The 25939-nt window shown below is 43.2% G+C and overlaps 1 protein-coding gene across 1 annotated transcript in view; it reads right to left on the bottom strand.

Moving 5' to 3' along the window:
* Window positions 1–13853: 13853 nt before the first annotated feature.
* LOC143928275 (putative ferric-chelate reductase 1) overlaps window positions 13854–25939 on the bottom strand; it is a 36092-nt gene continuing 24006 nt past the window's right edge. Inside the window, exons 5-6 of the mRNA XM_077453058.1 lie at window positions 16435–16519; window positions 13854–14138 (exon numbers count right to left, since the gene is read on the bottom strand). Of these exons, the coding sequence (XP_077309184.1) occupies window positions 14076–14138; window positions 16435–16519 (148 nt within the window). The 3' untranslated portion in view covers window positions 13854–14075. The remainder of the gene's footprint in view (window positions 14139–16434; window positions 16520–25939) is intronic.

Here is a 25939-nt window from a genome sequence, read left to right as displayed (position 1 = left end):
TCAAAAGAAATGAAGACACTGTCTCTGCCTATCTGTCTCTATGAGCCACCGCAACACACTATGCAAGGCCGCCGCGCAGGTGGCCTTATATAGTTTGGGGCATGTACTAAACCCCCTGAGCTATAATTATGGCTCTCCTCGCTGCCGGCACTGGGATTGGCAAAGCATGCGTGTCATAGTGCATGCTTGGCCAATTATCAGCCAGCAATGCACTGAGATGCCGCAGTGCATTGTGGGCCATGATCGCCACTCGAATATGGCGTGAACGGCCCATAAAGTTTTGGTTTCGCCGACTCGAACACCCAGCTCATCCCTACTGACCACTGCAGCCAGGACACAATACACAGCCTCTCTGCTCCCTCGATCAGCTCAAGGGCGAATCCCCCCCTCCCCGTTGCTGCAGCCTGACACCGGTGTCCACCCATGTCAGTTCCTGCATGTCTGGCAACCAGGTCAGTGCTGGGTACATATCTGTCTCCAATCTCTCTCTCGTTGCAAGAAGGGAACCCTGGGTCACTCTTCTGGGGAGTGGTTCCACTCTCAAGCTTCCAGACTGCCTAGCGCCCGCAGCTCTGATAAGCAGGCCTTTTCCCACACACTCTGCTACAACTCATTGTTAACTGTACTGATGTTTGCAGGCATAGGCAACATACTGATGATAATGATACTGACACTTGCAGAATTTGTCAGGACTAATGAGACAACTCATGTGACTAGGTGTGTAATTGCCATCACCCCTATGATAACAGGAGAAATTTGAAAACCTCTAGTTTGGGATTTTTAAGGCAATGAAATAATACATTTAGAAAGAAATTCTATATATAAGAAAATTTATGTTGACATATAGACAGATAAAGAAATAAGTAGAAAAAAATCAACATGTTGCATAATTGTACAAAACCTAAAAACATTGCATGATGTATTAGATTGAGTTGGAAGTGGTATTTACCAACTACTTGCTGAACTACCATCAGTGAAAACCAGATGGTGAAGAGTAGAGGGATATCCACCATTTTTTGAATAATAAATGCATAAGCAAAATCTTCATCGGATTTATACCACTTATGAAAATACAAAATATTACATTTTAGAATTCATATAAGTACCATGTGTAGTACATATTTTCAATAACTACAATCATGTTAAATGAACACTTACGTTTGAGATACATGTTTAAATAACATTTGGCAAAAGCCAAATATAATATTATAATATTATGATTAAGTATAAAAAAAAAAAGTATAAAAAAAGTATAAAAGTATAATCTGGTGGAAAGAGTCCAAGATTTGTACAGATTGCCCTTCACCCTGTACAGGACTGCTGGATATAATCCAAAAATATGGCACTCAAAGCAGAGGAGAACACCGGAAGCTATTTAAAGACAGATAAAAGAAAATAAAAAATGAATCCAATGGGTGATATGTAGCTCCATCTATTGGGGTATATAGGACATCCCTCTAGGGAGCAAAATTGCAAACCCTAAATTTAAAAGAAGGGGCTACTTACTGTTAGGGGCAGTTTGCTTATGAGATCCAACTGTTCAAGTAGTGAAACTTCTACCACCTGTATTAGCGCGGCTCCACCAGTTTTGGCTCCTCATGGTATCATGTGGAGGAGAGAATTGGCGCCAGCTGCATCTCCATATACTGCGCAGGTCAGACATATCCTAAAGGACTAGGAAGAAGAAGAGCCACTTCCAAACATTATCTACAGAAATCCCATTCATGGGGAAGAAATGGAATTGGATTAAAACTGAAAAGGGGAACCATCTATTTAAGTGCAGGCAATACATTATTGTATGCAGATAGTTTTAATCCTGAACCTTTGAGATCATTCAATCAATTTCTACGTATAAAATAAAATTGCACTACAGCTGAAGATTTTATAAGGATCTTATTTTAAGTCCAAAGGCAAAAAAAAAAGGGAGGATAACACCACCAGAATTATTCTGAGATATTCCAATGAACATAATCAAGTGAGGAAAATCCTTACAAAATATTGGTCTATTTTGTCTGAAGATCCAATTCTTGGGAATCTAGTGACTAGAAATCCACAAATAACATAAAAAAAAGCTTGCTCTATTGGTGAAATGCTGACACAGAGTGAATTTAAAGGTGACTCAAGGATGGACCCCTGTAAGACTTGGGGTACCTATCCTTGCGGATCCTGTTGGCAATGTGCAGTCATTGGCAAGCAGACCTCGTTTACATTGCCTAATGGGGAACGTTTCTGCCTTAGGCATTTTGCAAATTGCAAAATGCAAGGTGTGATTAGCCTCCTGCAGTGTCAATGTGGCACCTTCTATGTGGGAAAGACATGGCAGGAATTGGGTAAACGCATTGAGGAACACATGCACAGAATTCAAATAGGCAATCTATACTTACCTCTGGGCAGACATGTTGCCAGGAGACATAAAAGCAGAATGCCCAATGTTAATTTTACAGTTTTTGACAGAATACATATTCCTACCAGGGGAGGTGACTGGAACAAGATTCTGCTGCAGCGCGAAATGCACTGGATCAGATATCTTAAGGTTACAACTCCTCCAGGCCTCAATGAGGCGGAGAGTTTTAGGCTCTTACCGGATGGTTTTAGTTCAGGAAAAACAGATTAACCAACAAGATTCCTTGGTAGTATGACTCAATGAACATAAAAGGATCATATTCCCCCTTTATATATATTTTAGTTCCTAAGTGAGAGGTTATCTATAAATAGGTGCTTCCTCTTTTTAATTTTAATCCAAATCCATTTCTTCCCCATGGTTGGGATTTCTGTAGATAATGTTTGGAGGTGGCTCTTCTTCTTGCTAGTCCTTTAGTGGAATTTTGTCGCCCCCATACTTTGGGAGCTGAAATATTGATACACCTTTGGGTTTCTATTCTTTCTTTTTTGTAATTTTTTATGTTCTTTCCCTCTCTAATTTCATTCTGCAGTTTTTCACTCCATTGAGATTGAAATATATGCGACAATCTATTGAGGGAATGGTATACACCGCACACAAAGGCCCTTATATTTCATATTTGGGCCCTTTGTCCTCCTCTGGTTGTATTGGCAATCCAATCACCAGAGGATGTTTTGTGTCGGGCGCGTTTGTCTCCAATATGGCCGCTAATCCGGTGTCCGGATGTTGTTATCCGATAGACCGGATATAACGCGGCAACACAACAGTAAGTAGCCCCTTCTTTTAAGTTTAGGGTTTGCTATTTTGCTCCCTAGAGGGATGTCCTATTTACCCAGTAGATGAAGCTTTAATATGGGTGATGTGTGTGTATACATATCACCCATTGGATTAATTTTTTCTTTTCTTTTATCTGTCTTTAAATGGCTTCCGGTGTTCCCCTCTACTTTCAGTGCCATATTTTTGGATTATATCCAGCAGTACTGTACAGGGTGAAGGCCAATCCATGCAAATATTGGACTCTTTCCATCAGGATATAGGAAAATGCTTTTGCCAAATGTTATTTAAACATGTATCTAAAATGTAAGTGTTCATGTAACATGATTGTAGTTATTGAAAATATGTACTACACATGGTACTTATATGAATTCTAAAATGTAATATTTTGTTTTTTCAGAAGTCGTATAAATCCCTGAAGAAGATTTTACTTATGCATTTATTATTCTAAATGTGTTGGGTATCCCTCTACTCTTCACCATCCAGTTTTCACTGGTGGTAGTTCAGCAAGTAGTTGGGAAATACCACTTCCAACTCAATCTAATACATCATGCAATGCTTTTAATTTTTGTATAATACAACATGTTGACATTTTCTACTTATTTCTATATCTATCTATATTTCAAAATACATTTTCTTATATATAGAATTTATTTCTAAATGTATTATTTCATTGCCTTAAAAATCCCAAACTAGAGTTTTTCAAATTTTTCTTGTCAGGACATACTGCTCGGCACCAACTACTATGCCTGAGCAACTGAGAGCAGGTGGTAGCAAGCGTTTACTGTGGTTGCCAAAAGAAACACAAAGTCTGTAACGCATGTTGCACTGTAGTTAGCAGGGTTGGGATAGTCCTTAAGATCAGTCTTGGTTGGACAACTGATAGACCCCTTCCTGCAGGTACCCGCTGGTGGGCGATCACCATGGGCAACAGCAGACATTTTGGTGCACACTTTACTGCTCTCAGCAGGACATTGCAGTATACAGTCACTTTCTCAAGCTTCAAGCAGACCGCTGGAGATTTTGTAATCCATGGGCATGATTGACCACCTTGGTTGCTACGAGTGACAGCACATTACACAGTTCTCACTGAATAGCAGGGTTTTAGTACAAATGTCCGTCCCAACCGCATTGGCTCTAATCCCACTAATTTGTAGCAGCTCTTGCTGGTTGCTATGGACAACAGCACTTGACTTTAAGCACACAGTCACAAATAGGCAGAGCACACAAGATTCCTAGATTTAACCCTCTAATGATCCTGGAATGAAGCAGAGGTCCCAGGTCGATGAATCTCCAGTTGCTAAAAGCAACCGATGTGCAGGTTACTGTTCACAATATCCCAGACAAGCCCCCAAATGTAGCACACTAGGGACTGCAGAGGAACTGGATTTTCACAAACACTCTAGGGTAAATTAAACATCCAAAATGTGCCATATCTATATCCATTTCAAAGCTAATTTTATGCTGGGCAAAAATATGTAGGTTTGCAGACTGTAACCTGTAGACATTTAGAGATATTAATACTTATAAAAAACTATATCTGCAAAATAGTCATAAACCCAGTGACATCCCAGGGCCACGCTTAATTGGTCAGATGGTCTCTGTCAACACATCCTTAATGCCAACCACATTGGATATCGCTCGCGTACCATCAAATGAAGGAAGATTATTGCTTAGCTAACAAAACCCAGTTATAATCTGAGAAATCACTTAAAAAAACACCCTCCTGGCATTTCTGGCTGTGGCCATCTTGAGTAAGGGCAGACAAGTCATGTAGCATTTACTTCCTGGAATTCATCTGCCCTTAATTTGGGCATGCATGCAGTAGGATGTGCCTAGCTGGAAAAATCCCATATGCCCTCCTGAAGACTACTGAGAGGTACGACATAATTTGCCTAGGCCTGGAAACCAGGAAGTTACTGAAGATTACTGATTACTAAAGTTACTGAACTGTAAAAAAAAAGTTTAAAACAAGTAAATATAATATACCATCCTATTTATTTATTAAAGAATAATAATTAAAAATAGACAATATTGATTGAGAGAGTGAAGTTCCGCTTTATGTTTTAGTTTACACTTGTGGTTGGGGGAGATAAAAACTATTTTTTTTTGCCCTTCAACTGCTCCTCCTAGGCTGCAGAGGCAGCCATACTGGGATATACACAATTCACACATTCTCCTCAAGTGAATGAAGCATACAGCACACATACCCCACCAAGGTTCCGCACAATACATAATGGACCCTTAGGGGGCTGCTATCTATATCAATATCATGTTAAACATTCAGTTCACATGAGTCCTTCAGGACCTCCTCTGAGAGGGGGGATGTTGGGGAGAGTGTGATATGGCCCGGGGGGGGGGGGGGGGGGGGGAGTCACCTGTTCTGCAAAGGTTGTGGGCATGAAGGGAGTGGGTTCTCCGGTGAGGACCTCCTGTCTGGGACATCAATGGTGGGTAGGCCCAAGTGTTGCAGAAACTGCGGCAGTTCATCTTTACTGCACAAGATGACTTGGCGACTGATCTATTAAAAAGTTAATCTGCCAGTCCTGGGCCTTGAAGCATTCATGAAGTGCTTGCAGGGCAGGTGTAACTACTTCCCTTTGTGACTTCAAATCCTCCACTCTGCCCCAAATGTATGCTGTATCAGCCTGCAGTGCCTCAATGTCTTGCCTAAAGGCCTTCTCAACGCTGTGGGCAAATAGCTCCAAATCAGCTTTAGTGGGGAGGGAGAGAATAAGGGCCCGCAAATCCTTGTCCCCATATCATATCCCACCGCTGAGGGAGGTACACGGCTGGCTGAGCTGAAGGGGGAGGTGGGGTGAGGGAGCGAGGGAGATGGGAGAGGCTGCATGTGTGGCCTGGTATTTACCAGTTTGCGCCATCTTGGAAGTCCCTGCTCTGGCGAGGCGTGGCTAGGCTGCAAAATTATTGATCCAGGGATCCAGACCGGTTCTGGGAGGTCAGTTGAGGCTGCAGGGACGTCCACCGTCTGGAAGGCATGGTTTGGTGCTGAAATCCCTCCAGAAGAGCTGCTGTGGGTGTGATATATGCGGTGGGGTCACGGAACTCCTCTAACAAGTGTCCTCACATACTCATGCCATGGCTGTGCTCCCCTCAAAGAAAATTTGAATACAAAACAGAGCATAATGGGCATACCAAGGCCCAATGTAATACATAAATACATAAACAAACCCAACACCTTATCTAATAACAGTTAAAAGGTGTATGCCACCTACTATTTAACCAACATTAATATTTAAATACCTTTATCTTATATGGAGACTTGACGCATTTGCTCAAGCCTGCCGCAGATGTAACCAGCCACTTCAAGAGGCCATGTAAAGCCCCATTACATATCCACACCTGCGCCAGCCCCCATTTCTAGATGTAGCACATTCTTCTGTTAGATCTTTTGCAAGGAAAATAAAGAATGTCTTTTAAAAATTTTAGTTCTTGGGCCCCATGTATGGGAGGTGAACTAAGGGTCACTATGACTTAATTTATTTCCCAACTTTCAATGTATAACCCACACTAAATAATACAAACAAACAAATTGCGAAACAGAAACCAAAGATATTAACATGTTTTGGGTGGGTAGATAAAGAGACCTATGCCACATCTCTAATGGAACCCGTTGGTAGGACTCTAGAATTGTTTATACAGCAACTAAGGCCCAGACCACCACTCCAGAACCAAGACACTGATTCTGATGGGAATATGTCTAATCAGCCTGAGCCAGAAGTCTCAAGAAATTACAGAAATCGGGTTCCACAACCCAAAACCTAATTTGGTCTCCCGTGAGCAATGTGGAGACAAAAATAGATTGAATGATTGATATGATAAATGTTTTAGTTGCTGCACGAAACTTAAATAACACTTCTTTAGGGGAAAATCCTGTGGCCAGCCAAGAACCAAAGAGCCTTTGAAGCGTCCATGTTAAATTAAATAAGAGGAATGCACTGAATGAAGGCATAGGAGACAGAAGTTCTAACACCACTTTTTCCCCAGGTCACATGTGTATCCTGAGATCCCTACCAGGGGATCTTGGTTGTCAGATATTAATTATTCTCCTATTTTTCAGTGGTCACTGCATTCCTCTGACATAAACAGGTCGCTCAAAACAGCCCAGTTCCAGGAAATCCCAGAAGATGGTAATTCCAGAGGAACACCGGATCCTAAAGACTTGATGTCAGGAAGCCTAAATGGTCTGATATTCTGGTAAAAGATGAGGAGTCATTGGCATAAGGTAGTTTGATTGCCTTAAATGAGTTATATTGACACCCCAAAGGCGGGATATTTTTTTTTTTTTTTCCTCCAAAGTAGAAGGTTGACAAATATGTCAAATATTTTGCTACTGACAGTAAGTATGTCACATGTAAAACTGAAATGTTCTGATCATTGTATTATTCCAGAATCGCTGCAATTAAGCTCACAAATTATTCTGAAGAGTGTAATTCAGTTGTCAGTGTCTGGTGGCCATAGCTATAAATAAATATCCTCATGCTAATGAGCCCTAGAGCTATATCTCCCATAGCAACAGTATCATACATTGTTTTGTCATCCAGTGTGTTCAAATAAAGGACTGATCACACAATGGATTAAAGGGGGGCTCAGAGGAAGCACAGGATACCAGCTTGACACTGAGATCTCAAACACAGACCATATATATCTTTTCTCAGGGCATCCATTTTCCTTTACAGGACTAAGCTGTCCATAAGCCGGTCAACAGAACCAAGAGTCCAACATGTGTAGGACATCCAGAGCAGGGGCCGAGTGGGGGATGCAGGGATACCCGGACAAACCCGTCAGGACAGCCAAGACCAAAGGTACCCAGAGTAATCCATTTCCTGCCAACAGACGGATGACAGTCCTGAGATGCACACAGCAATTGGAAGTCCATATTCCTCCAAAGAAACAACACCTATTGACAGGTGTCTATATGGAATACTCAGCGTTCCCCAACCACAGTTCTAAACCTTATCAAACAAGATTTACAAAACCCAAATTAAGCCATATTTCTTCAAGAGTCTACCTCAATAATTGTGTCAAACAGCTGCGGCATTTGCATTCCCTTATCATGGAGGTTTATGTTAGACCTGTTGCGAGGAAAAGAAATAATGTCTTTTAAAAAATTTTGATCATGAGCTCTAGGTATGAACTAAGGGTCACCATGACTTAATTTATTTCCCAACTTTCAATGTATAACCCACACTAAATAATATAAACGAGCAAATTGGGAAACAGAAACCAAAGATATTTACATGTTTTGGGTGGGTAGTTAAAGAGGCCTGATGTCGCAATAAAAGTTGACACATATGCCTAATTAAATTGTTCTTAAAGAGAAATCACACATCTCTAACGGAACCCATTGTTAGGACTCTAGGATTGTTTATACAGATAAACTCTAATTATTCATTGAGTCTGTCCAAAGTTCATTTCAAACAATTCAGGAAGACATTTCAATTATGTCTACCCATGGTATTTCAAAATATATATGATTATAAGTCATTCAAATTATACATTATATTCCAGGTCATACAGTAGATACAGTTATGAATTCAGTGTCTACTGACCCAATGATAATTCTGTCCTAATGTAAAAATATAATATTTTGATGTAGAACAAATTAGAAGTAAGATATGTTTTAAAGATATCAATCGTTGTTACAAATGACATATATCTATCGTAACCATATCTACAGTATCTCACAAAAGTGAGTTACACACCTCACATTTTTGGAAATATTTTATTATATCTTCTTATGTGACAACACTGAAGAAATTACACTTTTCTACAATGTAAAGTAGTAAAGTGTACAGCTTGTATAACAGTGTAAATTTGCTGTTCCCCCAAAATAACTCAACACACAGCCATTAATGTCTAAACCGCTGGCAAAAAAAAGTGAGTACACCCCTAAGTGAAAATGTCCAAATTGGGCCAAATTAGCCATTTTCCCTCCCCCGATTTCACGTGACTTGTTTAGTGTTACAAGGTCTCAGGTGTGTTAAATTGGGTGTTATCGCTCTTACTCTCTCATACTAGTCACAGGAAGTTCAACATGGCAAAGAAGTCTCAGAAGATCTGAAAAAAAGAATTGTTGCTCTACATAAAGGTGGCCGAGGCTATAAGAAGATTGCCAAGACCCTGAAACTGAGCTGCAGTAGGGTGGCCAAGACCATACAGTGGTTTAACAGGACAGGTTCTACTCAGAACAGGCCTCGCCATGGTCGACCAAAGAAGTTGAGTGCACGTGCTCAGCCTCATATCCAGGGGTTGTCTTTGGGAAATTAACGTATGAGTGCTGCAAGCAATGCTGCAGATGTTGAAGGGATGGGGGGTCAGCCTGCCAGAGCTCAGACCATACACCGCACACTGCATCAAATTAGTCTGCATGGCTGTTGTCCCAGAAGGAATCCTCTTCTAAAGATGATGCACAAGAAAACCCACAAACAGTTTGCTGAAGACAAGCAGACTAAGGACATGGATTACTGGAACCATGTCCTGTAGCCTGATAAGACCAAGATAAACTTATTTGGTTGAGATGGTGTCAAGCGTGTGTGGCAGCAACCAGGTGAGGAGTGCAAAGACAAGTGTGTCTTGCCCACAGTCAAGCATGGTAGTGGGAGTGTCATGGTCTGGTGCTGCAAGAGTGCTGCCAGCACTGGGGGGCTATAGTTCATTGAGGGAACCATGAATGCCAACATGTACTATGACATACTGCAGCAGAGCATGATCCCTTCCCTTCAGAGACTGGGCCACAGGGCAGTATTCCAACATGATAACAACCCTAAACACACCTCCAAGATGACCACTGCCTTGCTAAAGAAGCTGAGGGTGAAGGTGATGGACTGGACAAGCATGTCTCTAGACTTAAACCCTATTAAGCATCTGTGGGGCATCCTCAAACAGAAAGTGGAGGAGCACAAGGTCTCTAACATTCCAAAGAGCTGGAATCTCTAACCAAATTCTTTTGGACAGGCCACCTAGCAGCCTTTAAAATGTCAGTCCTCCCAAAATTACTGTATCTTTTTAGAACCCTATCGACATCCCTAAATCTTACCTTAAAACACTACAAAGTAGCTTAAATAAATATATATGGCAAGGGAAAAACCCAGGGGCACCCACAATATATTAATCAAACACAGATCCATAGGGGCTCCACAATGACAAACATACAAGACTACTATCACGTGTTAATACTAGCACAACTAAAAGATTGGTTCAGGCCAAATCCAACCACGCTCTGGGGAGACATAGAACATTACACAGTCCCATTCCAAGACTTACAACTTTGGCTATGTAGCATACATCCTGGCTCTACTATCCCCTCACACTATCCACCTATAATTAGAGCATCAGCACAGGCATGGTTGAGAATCACAAATACATGGACTGACACTCTATTATCAAAATTAAACCACCTAATCACTATCCTAAAATACCTAATGCCAAATGTCCGCCTAACTAATTGTTTTAAGGATCCCAATGCACCACTAGACATACTATTTGATAAGGTTTCCTTGAAATCATTTGACAAATTAATCTCAAACCATAACATACCCCCCCCCCCTCAGACTACTACCAATATATTCAAATACATACCTGTAACTGCATTAGACATAACCCTCAGATCCTTACTAACATCCTGACACAAATAAAAAATTACCTATCCCAAATCATCAAGGCAGATATACTTACTATGCCTAAAAAATGTGCGGTATGCATGGGAGTCCGCAGAACTTTTTTCAGGGGGGCCATCATTTTAAGGCCACCCATACAATATGAAAAGGTTTACATTCTCTAGGCTATATTTATATGGGCATTAGTAATTTCCAATACATAGTGATGCTGAATTACCGTATTTTTAGGACTATAAGATGCACTTTTTTCCCCCAGAAATATGGGGGAAAATGTCCCTGTGCTTTATGGTGTGAATATACGATAAGCACCGCCCCCTGCCACCGCTTGTACCACCCCCGCCACTGCTGGCGCCACCCCCTGCCACTGCTTGCATCGCCTCCCACCGCCACCACTGGAAGAGAGGAGGGATAGACTTCCAAACCCCCCCCCCCATGGCGCCGGACGGATGGAGGAGGGAGAAGTGCCAGCTGTCCCTCGGGGGGCCCGGCACCAAAGTGGCAGAGAGATCCCAGGGCCAGGGACTCTGACAGGAGCAGCCGGAGGAAGAGGCAAAAGCAGGAGTCAGCTCACAGGAATGATGGCTGGGGAGGAGGAGGAGGGCGGACCGAGGACAGGAGGAATAGGCAGGCCTCTGGGATAACATCAGGTAAGATAATGGTCACTCTGCATTTCTATGGTAATCACTCTGCATTTTTATGGTAATCACTCTGAATTTCTATGGTAATCACTCTGCATTTTTATGGTAATCACTCTGAATTTCTATGGTAATCACTCTGCATTTCTATGGTAATCACTCTGAATTTCTATGGTAATCACTCTGCATTTTATGGTAAGCACTCTGCATTTTCTATGGCAATGGTTACTCTGAATTTCATGGGCACTGGAAAATATTTTAGTACACCATTTAGTTCAGAATTTTTTTTTCTTGTTTTCAACCTCTAAAACCTAGGTGCGTCTTATGGTCAGGTGTGTCTTATGGAGCGAAAAATACGGTATCTCTTATATAACACATATAGCTTTACAGTACAAAGCTATATGTGTCATATAAACAATAATTCAACTTCACTTTGTATTGAAAGTTACTCACGCCAGGTGTACCACCAGTCCATGCCCATATACATATAGCCTAGAGAATGTACATCTTTTTATATTGCAATGTATTGCAATACATTTGTTGTGGCCATATTTTGATCTTGATGAAAACAGCCTATACAAACTGAAGAAGATAAATTATCTCTTAACATACGCAGACATATCTTTCCAATAATAGCTGTCCAACTTTCCAGCAATATATAAATCAAAATGCTCCTCCGAACTGCTGTTACCTGTGGTTCTTCTTCTGTTGCTTGCAACTGTATATGCCATTCACTTCAGGTTAGGATTTCCTGTGATGTGATGATGTGTAGGCACTGGCAGCATATCACTCACTGACTGCACTGAGCGGCGGCCACGGTGGACACTGAAGCTGGCAACATCTTCTTGATGATTCCGGGGGGGGGGGGGCAGTTGCCCCCCCCCCCTTGTCCCTACCTGTAGACGCCCATGGGGGTATCGGATTTCCAGATCCAGTCGGCTATTACCATGCAGTACATCTAACCAGAATCTTAGACTGGTGCAACCACACAGGGACAAAGAGTTGGATATCTATTGAACAATCCATTATGACCGTCCCCCTAAAGGCCCTCCCGTGGTTACCGAGTAATAAATGCGCAACCTGGTAAGGGAACATCCTATTGTGGGCACTACCAGTATTTTTAATTTAACAGGTTCTTGATTTCAATAAGGTTTCAGTACGGCATCAAAACTTTTTGTTCACGAACACCTGCCAAACCAAACCCCGGGCAGTTTAACTCATCACTAACTCTGGTGTGCCTGAGTTCCTAATTCACATTTGATTCATCTGCTTAATTGTTCAATGCCCCTTGCTCAATACCCTGCTTCTTATGCTACACTAAAGGCTAAAGCAGGAATGGGCAATTCATTTTTACAGGCCAGGTTCACACCGTGTGGTGAATGGTGCGGATGTGGGAATCACGGCTGTTCCCACACTCGCAGCCACAACACGCTGTTTTATTATTAAGAGTTATTGCACTTTAGAATTAGTCTGAAGACTAAAACCTCTTAGGTTCTAGTTTACACTAGCTATGATCAACTTTTCAGAGGGCGTTTGACAGGCAGTGAGGAGGTGTTATGTGACCACCGTATTGCTGGTCTTGATCCACCACGCTGGAGCGCAGCCCAATTCAGATGAGTGTGACAGTGTTTTGTTTCGCCTAAATGCAAAACATAGCGGCCATGACGTGTACATCCCCCATCCACTGCCTTCACAGCTTATAGGCTAAATCCACCTTAGGAACATGTTACATGTTACACTCGTATTTAGGATGGATCATGTAAAATGTTCCAGATCCTGCCTCCTCTCCCACCAATTACCACCCCCCTGTGACAGCAGATGGTGGTTCTTCTCCCAGCATCAGCTGTCACGTTTTAAAACCTGTGCGGCTGTGCCCACACAGCTACATCATTCATTCACAGATTCTTCCTGTAAATGAATAACGTAAAGTACAATCTGCCACTACAGTAGACGAACTTGTAGTTTTCAACAGCCTGCTGGGGCACCGATGAGCGCTCTCTTAGTCCAATGACATGTCCTCTGGCTTTCAAATAGAAAGCCCGTACAGGGGCATGGGCTGAAAGCTGGAGGATATATCTGCAGCAGTCCACATTGCCCGGTGATCTTCTGATTGTGGGTGCAATGCTTTCCAAGCTCCTGTAGAAATAGAATAATAAATGTACATGTTCTTTTTTTTTCCTGCAAAAGTATATGCATTTATTATTTTTTCTGTAAGGTGAACTTATCATTTAAGGGGGAGTGGTTGTAGAGCAGTAAAATGCACCTCAACTGTGTGTTTTTACCACCCCACCCCCAACCGGAAGTGTAAGCAAGTCTTTAATGAATAAGTGGGTGCCATATTGGTGATAAATTATGATTTACCATCAGGTGTGCTGACAAAGGAGTACAAAATGTTGCCTATAGCAATGTTCACGCAAAAGTTTTACTTTTGTACTAATTCCATTAATCTGAACAATTCATCAGCAATGAGCGTATATCAGAAAACAAGCTGTTGGACATTTAAATCAGCGTGGCCTAAAGATGTCAACATGGTCATTTTTCCAGATCCATATTATTTGCTTCTCCCAGTACATTAATGTATTTTCCCTTGTAATATTCCATTCAGATCTTCTTATGGGTGAATCTTTAGGACCAGGGAAACAGCAGAAAACCGAACATGGCATTTATGAAGAGAATAGGGAAAGAAGCCTGAAAAACAAAGCCAAAACTGTTTAACTATTTCGAACAATCAGTGATTTTATTTCATAGCTTTTATAGCACTTTTTTCATCAAACAGAAATATGATTGGTTGCTATGAGTTACTGCATTTTAGTGATGCTGCTTGACTTCATAGGAGCATAGGCTTAAATTGGGCTTAAAGTGGTAGTAAACTCTGTACTACCACTTGTAGCTACAGGCAAGCCTATAACAAGGCTTACCTGTATGCACTGCGAATATCTCCTAAACTTGCACAGTTTAGGAGATATTCAGAGTGCATGCAGGCGATGACATCACTGGTGCTTGCGTTCTGAAGTTCTGGTTTGCCGGATCGTCAGAGCCTGTGCCGGAAACAGCGGCTCCCACGCGCACGAGGCAACAAACCTGGACGGAAGACAGGGGGAAGATGTCTGCCGTCTCAGTGATGCTGGTGCTGGAGGGCTTAGTTCTCAGGTAAATGCATACCAGCACATTATGACATTGGCTTGCAAGGAATTTTTCTTTTTCTTTTTTAAGCACCTGTGGTTTACAAGCACTTTAAAGCAGTAAGACAGGTTAAGTTGGAAAGGGCAAGGCCACAGCTTTATTTACAGTTCCAACATACCAATATTCCAAAAGTAAACATTTAACCAGTGGCATTCACAGTTGCACTGTGAGCACTCAATATGTTCCAACATGACTGCACACCATGCTGTATTTTCCACTTTAAATCAATGAAAAACATTCGACCAGCACAGGAAATAGCTTAATAACATTCATTATTTTTGCCCTATTTTCAAAGTGTACATATACTTTCAATGGGTGAATTGCTATGCAATTATTAATAAATACACCCTATAGTTTTTCCACAAATTTTTATTTTTATTTTTACAGATACATATGTAAAAGATCAACTTAGTGCAAAGAAGCTTATTGATATGTTTAAAAATTATTTTTCTATTTGTAATCAGTCATTATATGTTTACATGGGGGTAGTCATATTTGCTCAGACTTCCAGTTTTGAAGTGTTACACAATGGTTGGGGATTATTGTTTAATCTCACAATGAAAGTCTGTGGGGGTTGATTAACCGAAGGGGTAGAGAGTGTTCACTTTGCAAAATGAATGTTCTCTTAACTCAGAGAATAGGGCAATATTGCAAGGACAATATGCACATACATTCTCACATCAGTCCTGCTCAGACAAGTAAATCCTATGCTCACAGAATTCTCTACGAGTTTGCGCTGTGCACAAACACGTGCGCCAGGCTACAGTGTAAATTTGCTAAAAAAAGTCTAGCTTACTATATAATATATACTTTAGCCAGTGCCGGGACAAGGTCACCCAGAGCCCAGGGCAAACAGGCCAAACTGCGCTCCCCCCCCCTGCCCCCAATGTGTATGAGCATTATGTGTCATCAAAAATCCTCCCCCCCCCCAAAAAACAAAGAATAAAAACTGAGCACTAATCTTTTTCACCCCCTAAGCATAAATTCCTCCCAGTGCAAAACTGTTCCCCTGCTGAAATCCCCCCTCGCAGCACAAATCTTACTGCCCACATCCCCCCCAATTCAAGTGCCCCCCCCCCAAAAAAAAATCACTCTTCCTAGCACATATTATCTACCCCTAAAAATTGCCCCTCCGAACAACCCCAAATCCCTGCAAATCCCTCCTTCCAGTACAAAGTGCCCCAATCATCCCTCCTAGCACAAATCTTCTTCCCCCCATTCCTTCTCCCCTTAAATTTTAGCATACCCCCCGATTCCCCTCCTAGAACAATACTTACTCCCTGCTGCTCCCCCCAAATCCTCCTTTCAAACACAAATCCCCTCCCCCCAATTTCCTTGTGATGCCCCCCCCCACCTAACATGATACCACAGTGCCCAGGGCAGCCGACCCTCCTGCCCACCCCTTGTCCCGGCCCTGACTTTAGCATCCAAGTGTAGGCCAGTTGCGTCAATAAATTTTTTTATTTTTCTCAGCTTTTTTGGGACTACACTGTTAAGCATTTTTTTATTGCACAAAACATACTGTAAATAATTGGAATACAACAGTATCATTAATTAGAGGCCAGGGAGATTTAAATGAACCAGGACTGTTACCAGGCCCTTTGCTGGTAATACCTGTTTGTGCATTGGATGTATATGATATTTCTAATATTTTCTTATATAAAGCTTGTATTATTTCCAGACTGTGGTTAATGTTATATGTGAGTTGCAGTAGTTCCTCTGCTCCCAATTACTGATTCAATTCTGTTTTGTAATTAGAAAAAAAATAATAGGTGTTGTTAAATACTTTAAATGTTCTTACCATCACATGCGATGCTCCAGCATATGTGATACTCTGGCTAACAACATCTGTCCAAAAGATCGAAAAATTTGATACAACTGTGGCCCTGTAGAAGAAAAAGTGTAATGAACATGAAATGAAACCATAGCACCCTAAAGTTAGTCATAGGTGGATAGAATTTCAAACAGAAAGTCTAATGCCGCGTACACACGAGCGGACTTTTCAACATCCAAAGTCCGAAGGACTGAGTCCGTCAGACTATCCGATCGTGTGTGGGCTGCAACGGACTTTTGACTCGCCAAAGTCCGAAGGACTTTAGAATATGGAACATGCTTCAAATTTTTCCGAAGGAACTCCGCCGGGCCCGGTCCCCTTCGAAAAATCCGCTCGTGTGTATGCTACTCCGACGGACTAAAACCGACGCTAGGGCAGCTATTGGCTACTGGCTATGAACTTCCTTATTCGAGCCGAGTCGTACGTCATCACGTTCGAATCCGTCGGAGTTTAGTGTGATCGTGTGTGGCCAAGTACGCTCAGCCGAAAAGTCTGTCAGAACTCCGTCGGAATTCCAGCAGAACTCCGACGGAACTCCTTCGGAAGTCTGTCGGACATAAGTCCTCTCGTGTGTACGGGGTTTAAGAGTCAAATTTCAAAATAATTTTCTTTTGAAAATCGTTTCTAAGAATTTTTGTTTGGTTTTCGCACTATTGTTGGGCTGCAGCAACAGACGATTTTTGTGTGGCAATCAAATTTGAGTAATCAGGCATCTTGGAAATTTTTTGAAAAACAAACAATTTTCTAATCAATGATGGGAGAATCGTGCGAGTAATGTAATCGAAAAAGAAATGCGTATGTCCAAGAAAAGAAAATTCCCAAAAAGAAAAAACATTCCAAGCCACGAAAAATGATTTTCTTCTTCTTATTTATTTATATTATTATTATTTATTTTCAGTAGCAACACGAGGTGAAATTGAAGGCTTGGATGGTCTCATTTCAAAGTCATAGGTGGCACCATCAGATCACAAAATGCATGAAATTTCTGATTTTCAAAGGAAAATTCTTTCTAAATTCGACCATGTATGGCCAGCCTTATGCTGCGTACACACGATCGTAATTTTGGTCCGAAAAAGCTCTGATGGTTTTCCCGATGGAATTCCGACGGGATTTCGCTCAAGTTGTTTTGCATACACACGGTCACACCAAATTCGACCATCAAGAACGCGGTGACATACAACACAGACGAGGGGACTAGAAAAAGGAAGTTTAATAGCCAGTAGCCAATAGCTTCCATCTCGTAGTTGAATCTGAGCATGCATGAGTTTTTGTGCATCGGAATTGCATACACACAAACTTTTTCTGTCTGAAAAATTGAGAACCTGCTCTCAATCTTTTGCTGGTGGAAATTCGGGCAGCAAAATTCCAATGGAGCATACACACAGTCATATTTTCCGACGAAAAACTCTCATCATTTTTTTGCTGGCTGAAATTCCGACCATGTGTATGCGGCATTAGGCTGTTTTTACACTGCTCCACTGAAAAAAATGCATTAAAAACTCATATCCACATTATCTGGTTGCCTGACACCCAGCATGCACCTGTGAAACATGTGAATCAAAAAACGCACCAAAAGTGCTATCGCAGTGCATTTGTGATGTGTTCTTTAATCATTTCAATTGGGAGCTGCATTTTTGGTGTGGTTTTGAAGAGTGCACTTAAGATGCAGCAATCAGGACTTTTTAAAACACAATTGAAACACAACTGACTGGGGTGAAGTTCCATAGAATGTAAAGGGATGCATTTTTCATGCATCTTTCTTTTGCATTTATTTAAACTGGAAAACTTGTCAAAAACTGGCCAGTTTGAAAGCCCCCTTAGGAAAAGTTCTAGGAAAATTTCACACGAAAATTCTCAGAACGTTTAAATGTTCAAAAGATTTTGTTTGCTTTTAACCTTTGATCATGGAAAAAATTGAATTTACCAAACAAAAATTACATACATTGTTAGAAGTTTGAGAAAAAGTTTCCATACTGCTCCTTCAAAATTTCTTGTCACTGCAGTCGAAAACTGGCGTTGATTTGACGCACTAATAATTAGAAAAGCAAACAAATTTTCGTAGAACACTCTTTTCCTAAGAATTTTCTTTTGAAATTCTATCCACCTATGGCCAGCTTAATAGATCATCCATTCATCCTTGCTGAAGGTTCCCTACAAAGAATGTTATGTTCCTTCATAAATTACCACAAATACCTGCATTATTTAATTACTATAACAGCCATGTATCAGAATACTATTATTTACTGTGATTTTAGACAAAAAATCCAATATCCTGGCATTGTGTTTTTCAATTTTTGTAATCTAAAAGCAAAAGTTTCTTCTGTATTTATAAAAAAAACTTCTGCAATTGTACTAATTTTTGTAACTTGTTTTTAAAAGGTCCACCAGAGGTACCCGAAGTATCAAATGTTAAAGAAAACTTCTCCTTAAGAAATAAACTGCCACTGCTGACCTCCGTTATGAAAATTCCAGTTGCCTGGCTTTCATGTTGATCCAAAAACTTTTATAATTTCTGAAGCACTTACTTTGTATAAGTTTTCATATTACAAGTTCTGATTTAATTTCAAATTTCTAGTCTCCATGTTTTTTCTGAGTAATGTTGCGTACAGATGATCAGACATTCCGACAACAAAACCATAGATGGATGTTGGCTCAAACTTGTCTTGCATACACGCGGTCGCACAAATGTAGTCGGAAATTCCAATCGCCAAGAATGTGGAGCCGTACAACACATACGACGAGACCAAGAAAAATGAAGTCCAATAGCCAGTGCGGCTCTTCTGCTTGATTCCGAGCATGCGTGGAATTTTGTGCATCGGAATTGTGTAAACACGCAGGTTTTGTTGTCGGAAAATTTAAAAACCAGCTCTCAAACATTTGTTGTTGGAAATTCCAACAGCAAATGTCCGATGGAGCATACATACGGTCCGAATTTCCGATAACAAGCTCACATCGAACATTTGTTGTAGGAAATTCCGATCGTGTGTACGCGGCATTAGACTAAGTTTAGCCTTACCTAAAATGCTGGACATCTAAAAAGCGATCTGCATTTGGATCGTTTTTTCTCAGAAGTATGACAGGCGCTGAGAAGGCGATGTGACACCTCCTGAACCACCTGTTTTAACCCTATAATTCCTGCACCAATGTACCACAACCACTTGCATTGCATGTACTTCTGGGGCGTATGGGGTAATTCCCCTTTCGCTTGAAACAATTGCATTTGGCAGGCTTGCGGTTCTGCAAATGCAACAGGAGGGGTCATTTTTGCCGCATGTGCAAAGGGAAGCATCGTGACCATGGCATATAAACACCCCATTTTATTGCATTTGCAGCTAAACAGGGGGTTGTTGGAGGTTGCTAAAAATGTGGCTCAACCATGCATTTTTAATGCCTCCCCAACCAAAATTCTTAACAAACTCTTAGTAAGTATAAAGTGTTCGGAAAAATTAACAACCAGGGAATTATCTTTTTTAGAAGAGGTCAGCCCAAGTTTGTCTCAGTACAGGTTTCCTTTAACTATCTCAAGACCGGACTGTTTCACCCCCTTCCTGCCTAGGCAATTTTTCTGTTTTCAGCACTGTAACTTTTAGATTGACAGTGATTTTTCAAGGAAAAGAAAAAACACTCCTTGAGGCCCTGCATTAACTATAGGGAGCTGAACAAAATAAAGAACAGATACCCTCCTTCCTTGTTCCAGAACTTTTTCAGCAGTTCAGAAAAGCAAAAAATTTCACAAAACTTGACTTACGAGGCCTTTTAACTTGATGGGGATCCAGGAAGGGGCTAAATGGAAAATGGTTTTTCATACCCGCTTGGGGCACGTTGAATATGTAGTCATGTCTTTCGGATTGTGCGATACACCAGGTGCATTCCAACACTTCATAAACAATATCTTTAGAGACTTTCTTGATCTCTTCATTAAATCAGTTAAAATTGAGACCTGGCTTTTGTCAGTATATCACCCTGATACAAATGGTCAGACTGAATGCACAAACCAGACCCTAGAGCAATAGATTTGGTGCTTCTCTTTCTTTTCGCAAGACAATTGGGCTTTACCCCTTCCCTTGGCAGAGTTTGCGTACAATGATTCTGTGCATTCAGCTACAGTTCAGACTCCTTTTTTTTGTAAATTTTGGCTTTAACTCATTCTTTGCACCTAATATAATCTTTGATTTACCTGTATCAGCAGTCCAGGAAAGATTGGAGTTTTTGTGAGCCAACAAAAAGTTCTTCAAGAAAAGCTCAACAGGACAACAAACATTTTTTTTGATAAAAAAGAGTAACCTAGACCTGGTTTAGACCCAAACCAGGAGACAGGGTTTGGCTATCAACCCATAATTTGGAACTGGCTTGCCCTTCCAAAATTATGGGCCCCAGGTGCATTGGTTTGTTTGCTATAAAAAAAAAAATTATTCCAACAATTTATGAATTTTTGCTACCAGAAAAATACAAGATGCATCCAGTTTATTATATATCTCTATTGAAACCTGCCGTGCCAGATCCCTAGCCTGGCCATAACCCAGGCCCTCTAGCACCAACCATAATCAGGAATGAGGAAGAATATGAAATCTAAGCCATTATGGACTGTAGGAAGAGGAGAGGCCTCATCTAATATTGATTAAATGGAAGGTTATGGGCCAGAGGAAAATTCATGGGAACCGCAAAATAATGTTGATTCCCCAAGACTGATGAAAATGAGGCTGCCCTGTAAGGTAAACTGCATTTCCAGAAAGACAATATGGACACTGCTCCACTCGTGCTTCCAGACAAAAGGGCAAGAGAACACATACTGTAACAGTTTGCCAAGCGCATGTAGATGTAACAATTATCATGTGCGCTTGGCACCCTGTAGCCTATTTAAACTGACACCTCACTGAAAGAAGTTGCTGAATGGTCTTCGGCTCATTCATGCGTTTTTTGAGACCTGCTCTGATTTATTTGCCTACCCTTGTGTGATCTGGCTTCTCCTTGGACTTTAGAGTCTACTTGGACTCTACTTGCTTCCTTATACCTGCCCATCTGGTCACCCTAGACCTTGGGCTGATTACAGGACTATGCTTTGCCTGCTGATTGTTTGGTGCATTGCCCAGGTGTAACCAACCTTGGCTTGCTTCCTGGACTTGTCTGCTGATTCTATACTACTTTGCCTGGCTGTTACTGACCTTGACCTGCTTCCTGAACTCAGCCTGTCTGCTGATTCGGTCCCACATTGCCCCACAGTGGCTGACTTCTGCTTACTTCCCAGCTTCCTCTACTACCTCCTGCTCTGATGCCAATCTGCTTCTGCATCTTGCCCTGAGGACTGTGATTCTCAGTTTCACCCACTTACAGTGCAGACATCATCAACCAGCTCCTCCGGCACTCGTGCCACTCCGTGCCTTACAATGTCTGTCTCCGCCTTCAGGAGTCTTGGGCAGGAGGTTCAAAAGAGTCCTGTATAACTTTCCAGTTTCTGGGGAAGACAGACTTCTCGAAACGCATTAGCCAGTCTACGCCTCCACAGAGGTGGTCCTATGTGATGTGGACAGTTTCACGGATTGATGTGGAGGACCAATAAGACATGCTTTTAACAAGTCCTTGTTTGTGAGTATAATACCAACCTTTGTATTCAATAAATATCTCTGTTTGAGGATAATGCGCTAGGTCCGTGTTCCTTCTGTCTCTTTTCGTGGAAATGAGTGGTGCATAGGGAATTTTTTTTAAGCTGTTGGACTTTTTCCCTGATTTTTCTCTCCCAAATTAACCTCTTGCTTATACATACATATAAAACAACAGGTTCACACTGACTGCGGGTTAGAAATCAGCTGAACTCGCACGATTTCATACCAGAATATCAGTCCAACTTCAGGAGCCATTTAAGAGACATCTGTGTGGGTTTCTGCACAGATGTCTATTGAAATCGGCCCTGAAGTCGCCAAAAGTAGTGCAGGAACTACTTTTGGGAATCGGTGCAGAGTCAGGCCGCGTACACACGCGGGGACTGTTCGCTGAAACTTTGTTCGTCAAACAGTTGCCGCAACAGTCCGCTCAAAATTTGCATGAGCGGACTTGCCCACACACGAGCGGACTGTTTCAGCGAACTGTTTGCCAAACAGTTCGCTCAACTTTTGAAATGAACGGACTCGCCCACGTAAGGCGGAGGCAAGTCCGCCCATTTCGAGCGCGTGTACAGGTAGGCGGGGCCCGCGAAGGAGACGTCGCGGGCACCGCCGCCTGGAATGGACTTAAAGGGGAACCCCAACGCCGAAAAAAATCGGCGTGGGGGTCCCCCAAAGTCCACAACAGACCCTTGTCCGAGCACGCTACCCGGCCGGCCAGGAAAGGGGGGGCGAGCGAGGGCGCCCCCCCTCCTGAGCCGTACCAGGCCGCGTGCCCTCAACATGGGGGGTGCCTTGGGGAAGGGGGGGCCGCGCTGCCCCCCCACCCCAAAGCACCTTGTCCCCATGTTGATGAGGACAAGGGCCTCTTCCCGACAACCCTGGCCGTTGGTTGTCGGGGTCTGCGGGCGGGGGGCTTATCGGAATCCGGGAGCCCCCTTTAAGAAGGGGGCCCCCGGATACCGGCCCCCCACCCTATGTGAATGAGTATGGGGTACAATGTACCCCTACCCATTCACCTGTAAAATAAAAGTACCCAAAAAAAACACAACACACGAGAAAAAATATTTTATTGCACAGCTCCGGGGGTCTTCCGTCTTCGGGGGTCTTCTCGCCGGACTCCTCCGCTATCTTCGTGTAGCTCTTTTGCTAGCGGAGGAGTCCGGCTTTCTTCCTCCCCGCCGCCGGCCTCTTCTCCCGACTTCGGGGGTCTTGTCCCCCTCTTCGGTTCTTCTGCCGGGCCACCGCGCCTTCTTGTAGCTCTTTTGCAGGCGGTGGCCCGGTCTTCTGTCGCCGCCGCCTTCCGTTCTTCTGCCGGGCCACCGCGCCTTCTTATAGCTCTTTTGCAGGCGGTGGCCCGGTCTTCTGTCGCCGCTGTCGCCGTCGCCGCCTTCCGTTCTTCTTCTTCTTCTTGTTCTTCTTCTTCTTCTCCAGGAGATGTTGACACGACGCTCTCTCCGACCGGAATGCCAGAGCCGCCCTGCGCTGCCACTTATATAGTGACAATGGGGCGGTGTCACATGGTATATGTCACATGGGTTGGTCACATGGGTTGATGTCACATGGGGGCTATGACATCGTAAGGGGGCGGGGTCACCATGTGACATCAACCCATGTGACCAACCCATGTGACATATACCATGTGACACCGCCCCATTGTCACTATATAAGTGGCAGCGCAGGGCGGCTCTGGCATTCCGGCCGGAGAGAGCGTCGTGTCAACATCTCCTGGAGAAGAAGAACAAGAAGAAGAAGAAGAACGGAAGGCGGCGACGGCGACAGCGGCGACAGAAGACCGGGCCACCGCCTGCAAAAGAGCTATAAGAAGGCGCGGTGGCCCGGCAGAAGAACGGAAGGCGGCGGCGACAGAAGACCGGGCCACCGCCTGTAAAAGAGCTATAAGAAGGCGCGGTGGCCCGGCAGAAGAACCGAAGAGGGGGACAAGACCCCCGAAGTCGGGAGAAGAGGCCGGCGGCGGGGAGGAAGAAAGCCGGACTCCTCCGCTAGCAAAAGAGCTACACGAAGATAGCGGAGGAGTCCGGCGAGAAGACCCCCGAAGACGGAAGACCCCCGGAGCTGTGCAATAAAATATTTTTTCTCGTGTGTTGTGTTTTTTTTTGGGTACTTTTATTTTACAGGTGAATGGGTAGGGGTACATTGTACCCCATACTCATTCACATAGGGTGGGGGGCCGGTATCCGGGGGCCCCCTTCTTAAAGGGGGCTCCCGGATTCCGATAAGCCCCCCGCCCGCAGACCCCGACAACCAACGGCCAGGGTTGTCGGGAAGAGGCCCTTGTCCTCATCAACATGGGGACAAGGTGCTTTGGGGTGGGGGGGCCGCGCGGCCCCCCCTTCCCCAAGGCACCCCCCATGTTGAGGGCACGCGGCCTGGTACGGCTCGGGAGGGGGGGCGCGCTCACTCGCCCCCCTTTCCTGGCCGGCCGGGTAGCGTGCTCGGACAAGGGTCTGTTGTGGACTTTGGGGGGACCCCCATGCCGATTTTTTTCGGCGTTGGGGTTCCCCTTTAAGTCCATTCCAGGCGGCGGAGCCCGCGACATCTCCGTCGCGGGCCCCGCCTACCTTCACACGCGCTCGAAATGAGCAGACTTTCCTCCGAGCGGGAACAGTTTGCTCATTTCGAAAGTAGCCTACACACGGGCGGACTGTTCGCTCAAACAAAGTTTCAGCGGACAGTTTTTCGGAATTTCCGAAAGACTTTGTCCGTCAAACTGTCCGCTGAAACTGTCCGCTGAAAGCCCACACACGGGCGGACTGTCCGCTGAAACACTGTTCAGCGGACAAAGTTGGGCGAACAGTCCGCCCGTGTGTACGCGGCCTCACACAGATTCGGCCAGGGCTATTGCCGGCACTATATATTTGCAACATTATATATTTTCTGAAAGCAAGCCCTGGAAATACAGTGGTGTTTGCTGCAATTTTTTTATATCACACAATATTTGCACAGTGGTTTATAAAATGCTAATTTTCTGAAAAAATACACTTTAATGAATTTTAGTCCACACAAATACAATATAACACTACGCTTGAAAACTGCGCACACCTGTTCAATTGCTTGGTAACACACATTGTTAATCAGCCAATCACATGGCAGCAACTCAATGCATTTAGGCATCTAGATGCGGTGAAGACAACTTGCTGAAGTTCAAACTGAGTATCAGAATGGGGAAGAAAGGGGATTTAAGTGACTTTGAACATGGCATGGTTGTTTGTGCCTGACGGGCTGGTCTGATTGTTTAAAAAACTGGTGATTCACTGGGATTTTCACGCACAACCATCTCTAGGGTTTACAGAAAATGGTCTGAAAAAAGAGAAAACATCCAGTGAGCGGAAGTTGTGTGGAGAAAAATGCCTTGTTGATTTCAGAGGTCAGAGGAGAATGGGCAGACTGGTTGGAGATGATAGAAACAGTAACTCAAATAATCTCTCATTACAACCAAGGTATGCAGAATACCATCTCTGAATGCAGAACACATCTAACCATGAAGCAGATGGGCTACAGCAGCAGAAGACCACACCGGGTGCCACTCCTGTCAGCTAAGAACAGGAAACCGAGGCTACAATTCGCACAGGCTCACAAAAATTGAACAATAGAAGATTGGAAAAACGTTGCCTGGTCTGATGAGTCTCAATTTCATCTGTGACATTCAAATGGTAGGGTCAGAATTTGGTGTAAACAACATGAAAACATGGATCCATCCTGCCTTGTTCAGCTTCTGAAGATGCCCAGTGGGATGGGTGAAACACGTCAAGTGGGTGCAAGTTAGTGACATCATATCTGGTAACTGGAATGCATGCCACCGCTGCAGTCCCTGTCCATGCACATGCTTGAATTTTTTACTTTCTTGTAAGTGC

Source organism: Lithobates pipiens, unplaced genomic scaffold, assembly GCF_037356315.1.
Source record: "Lithobates pipiens isolate NorthernLeopardFrog02 unplaced genomic scaffold, aLitPip1_a1.2 Scaffold_23, whole genome shotgun sequence".
NCBI lineage: Eukaryota > Metazoa > Chordata > Amphibia > Anura > Ranidae > Lithobates > Lithobates pipiens.
This window is presented reverse-complemented; position numbering and strand designations above follow the sequence as displayed.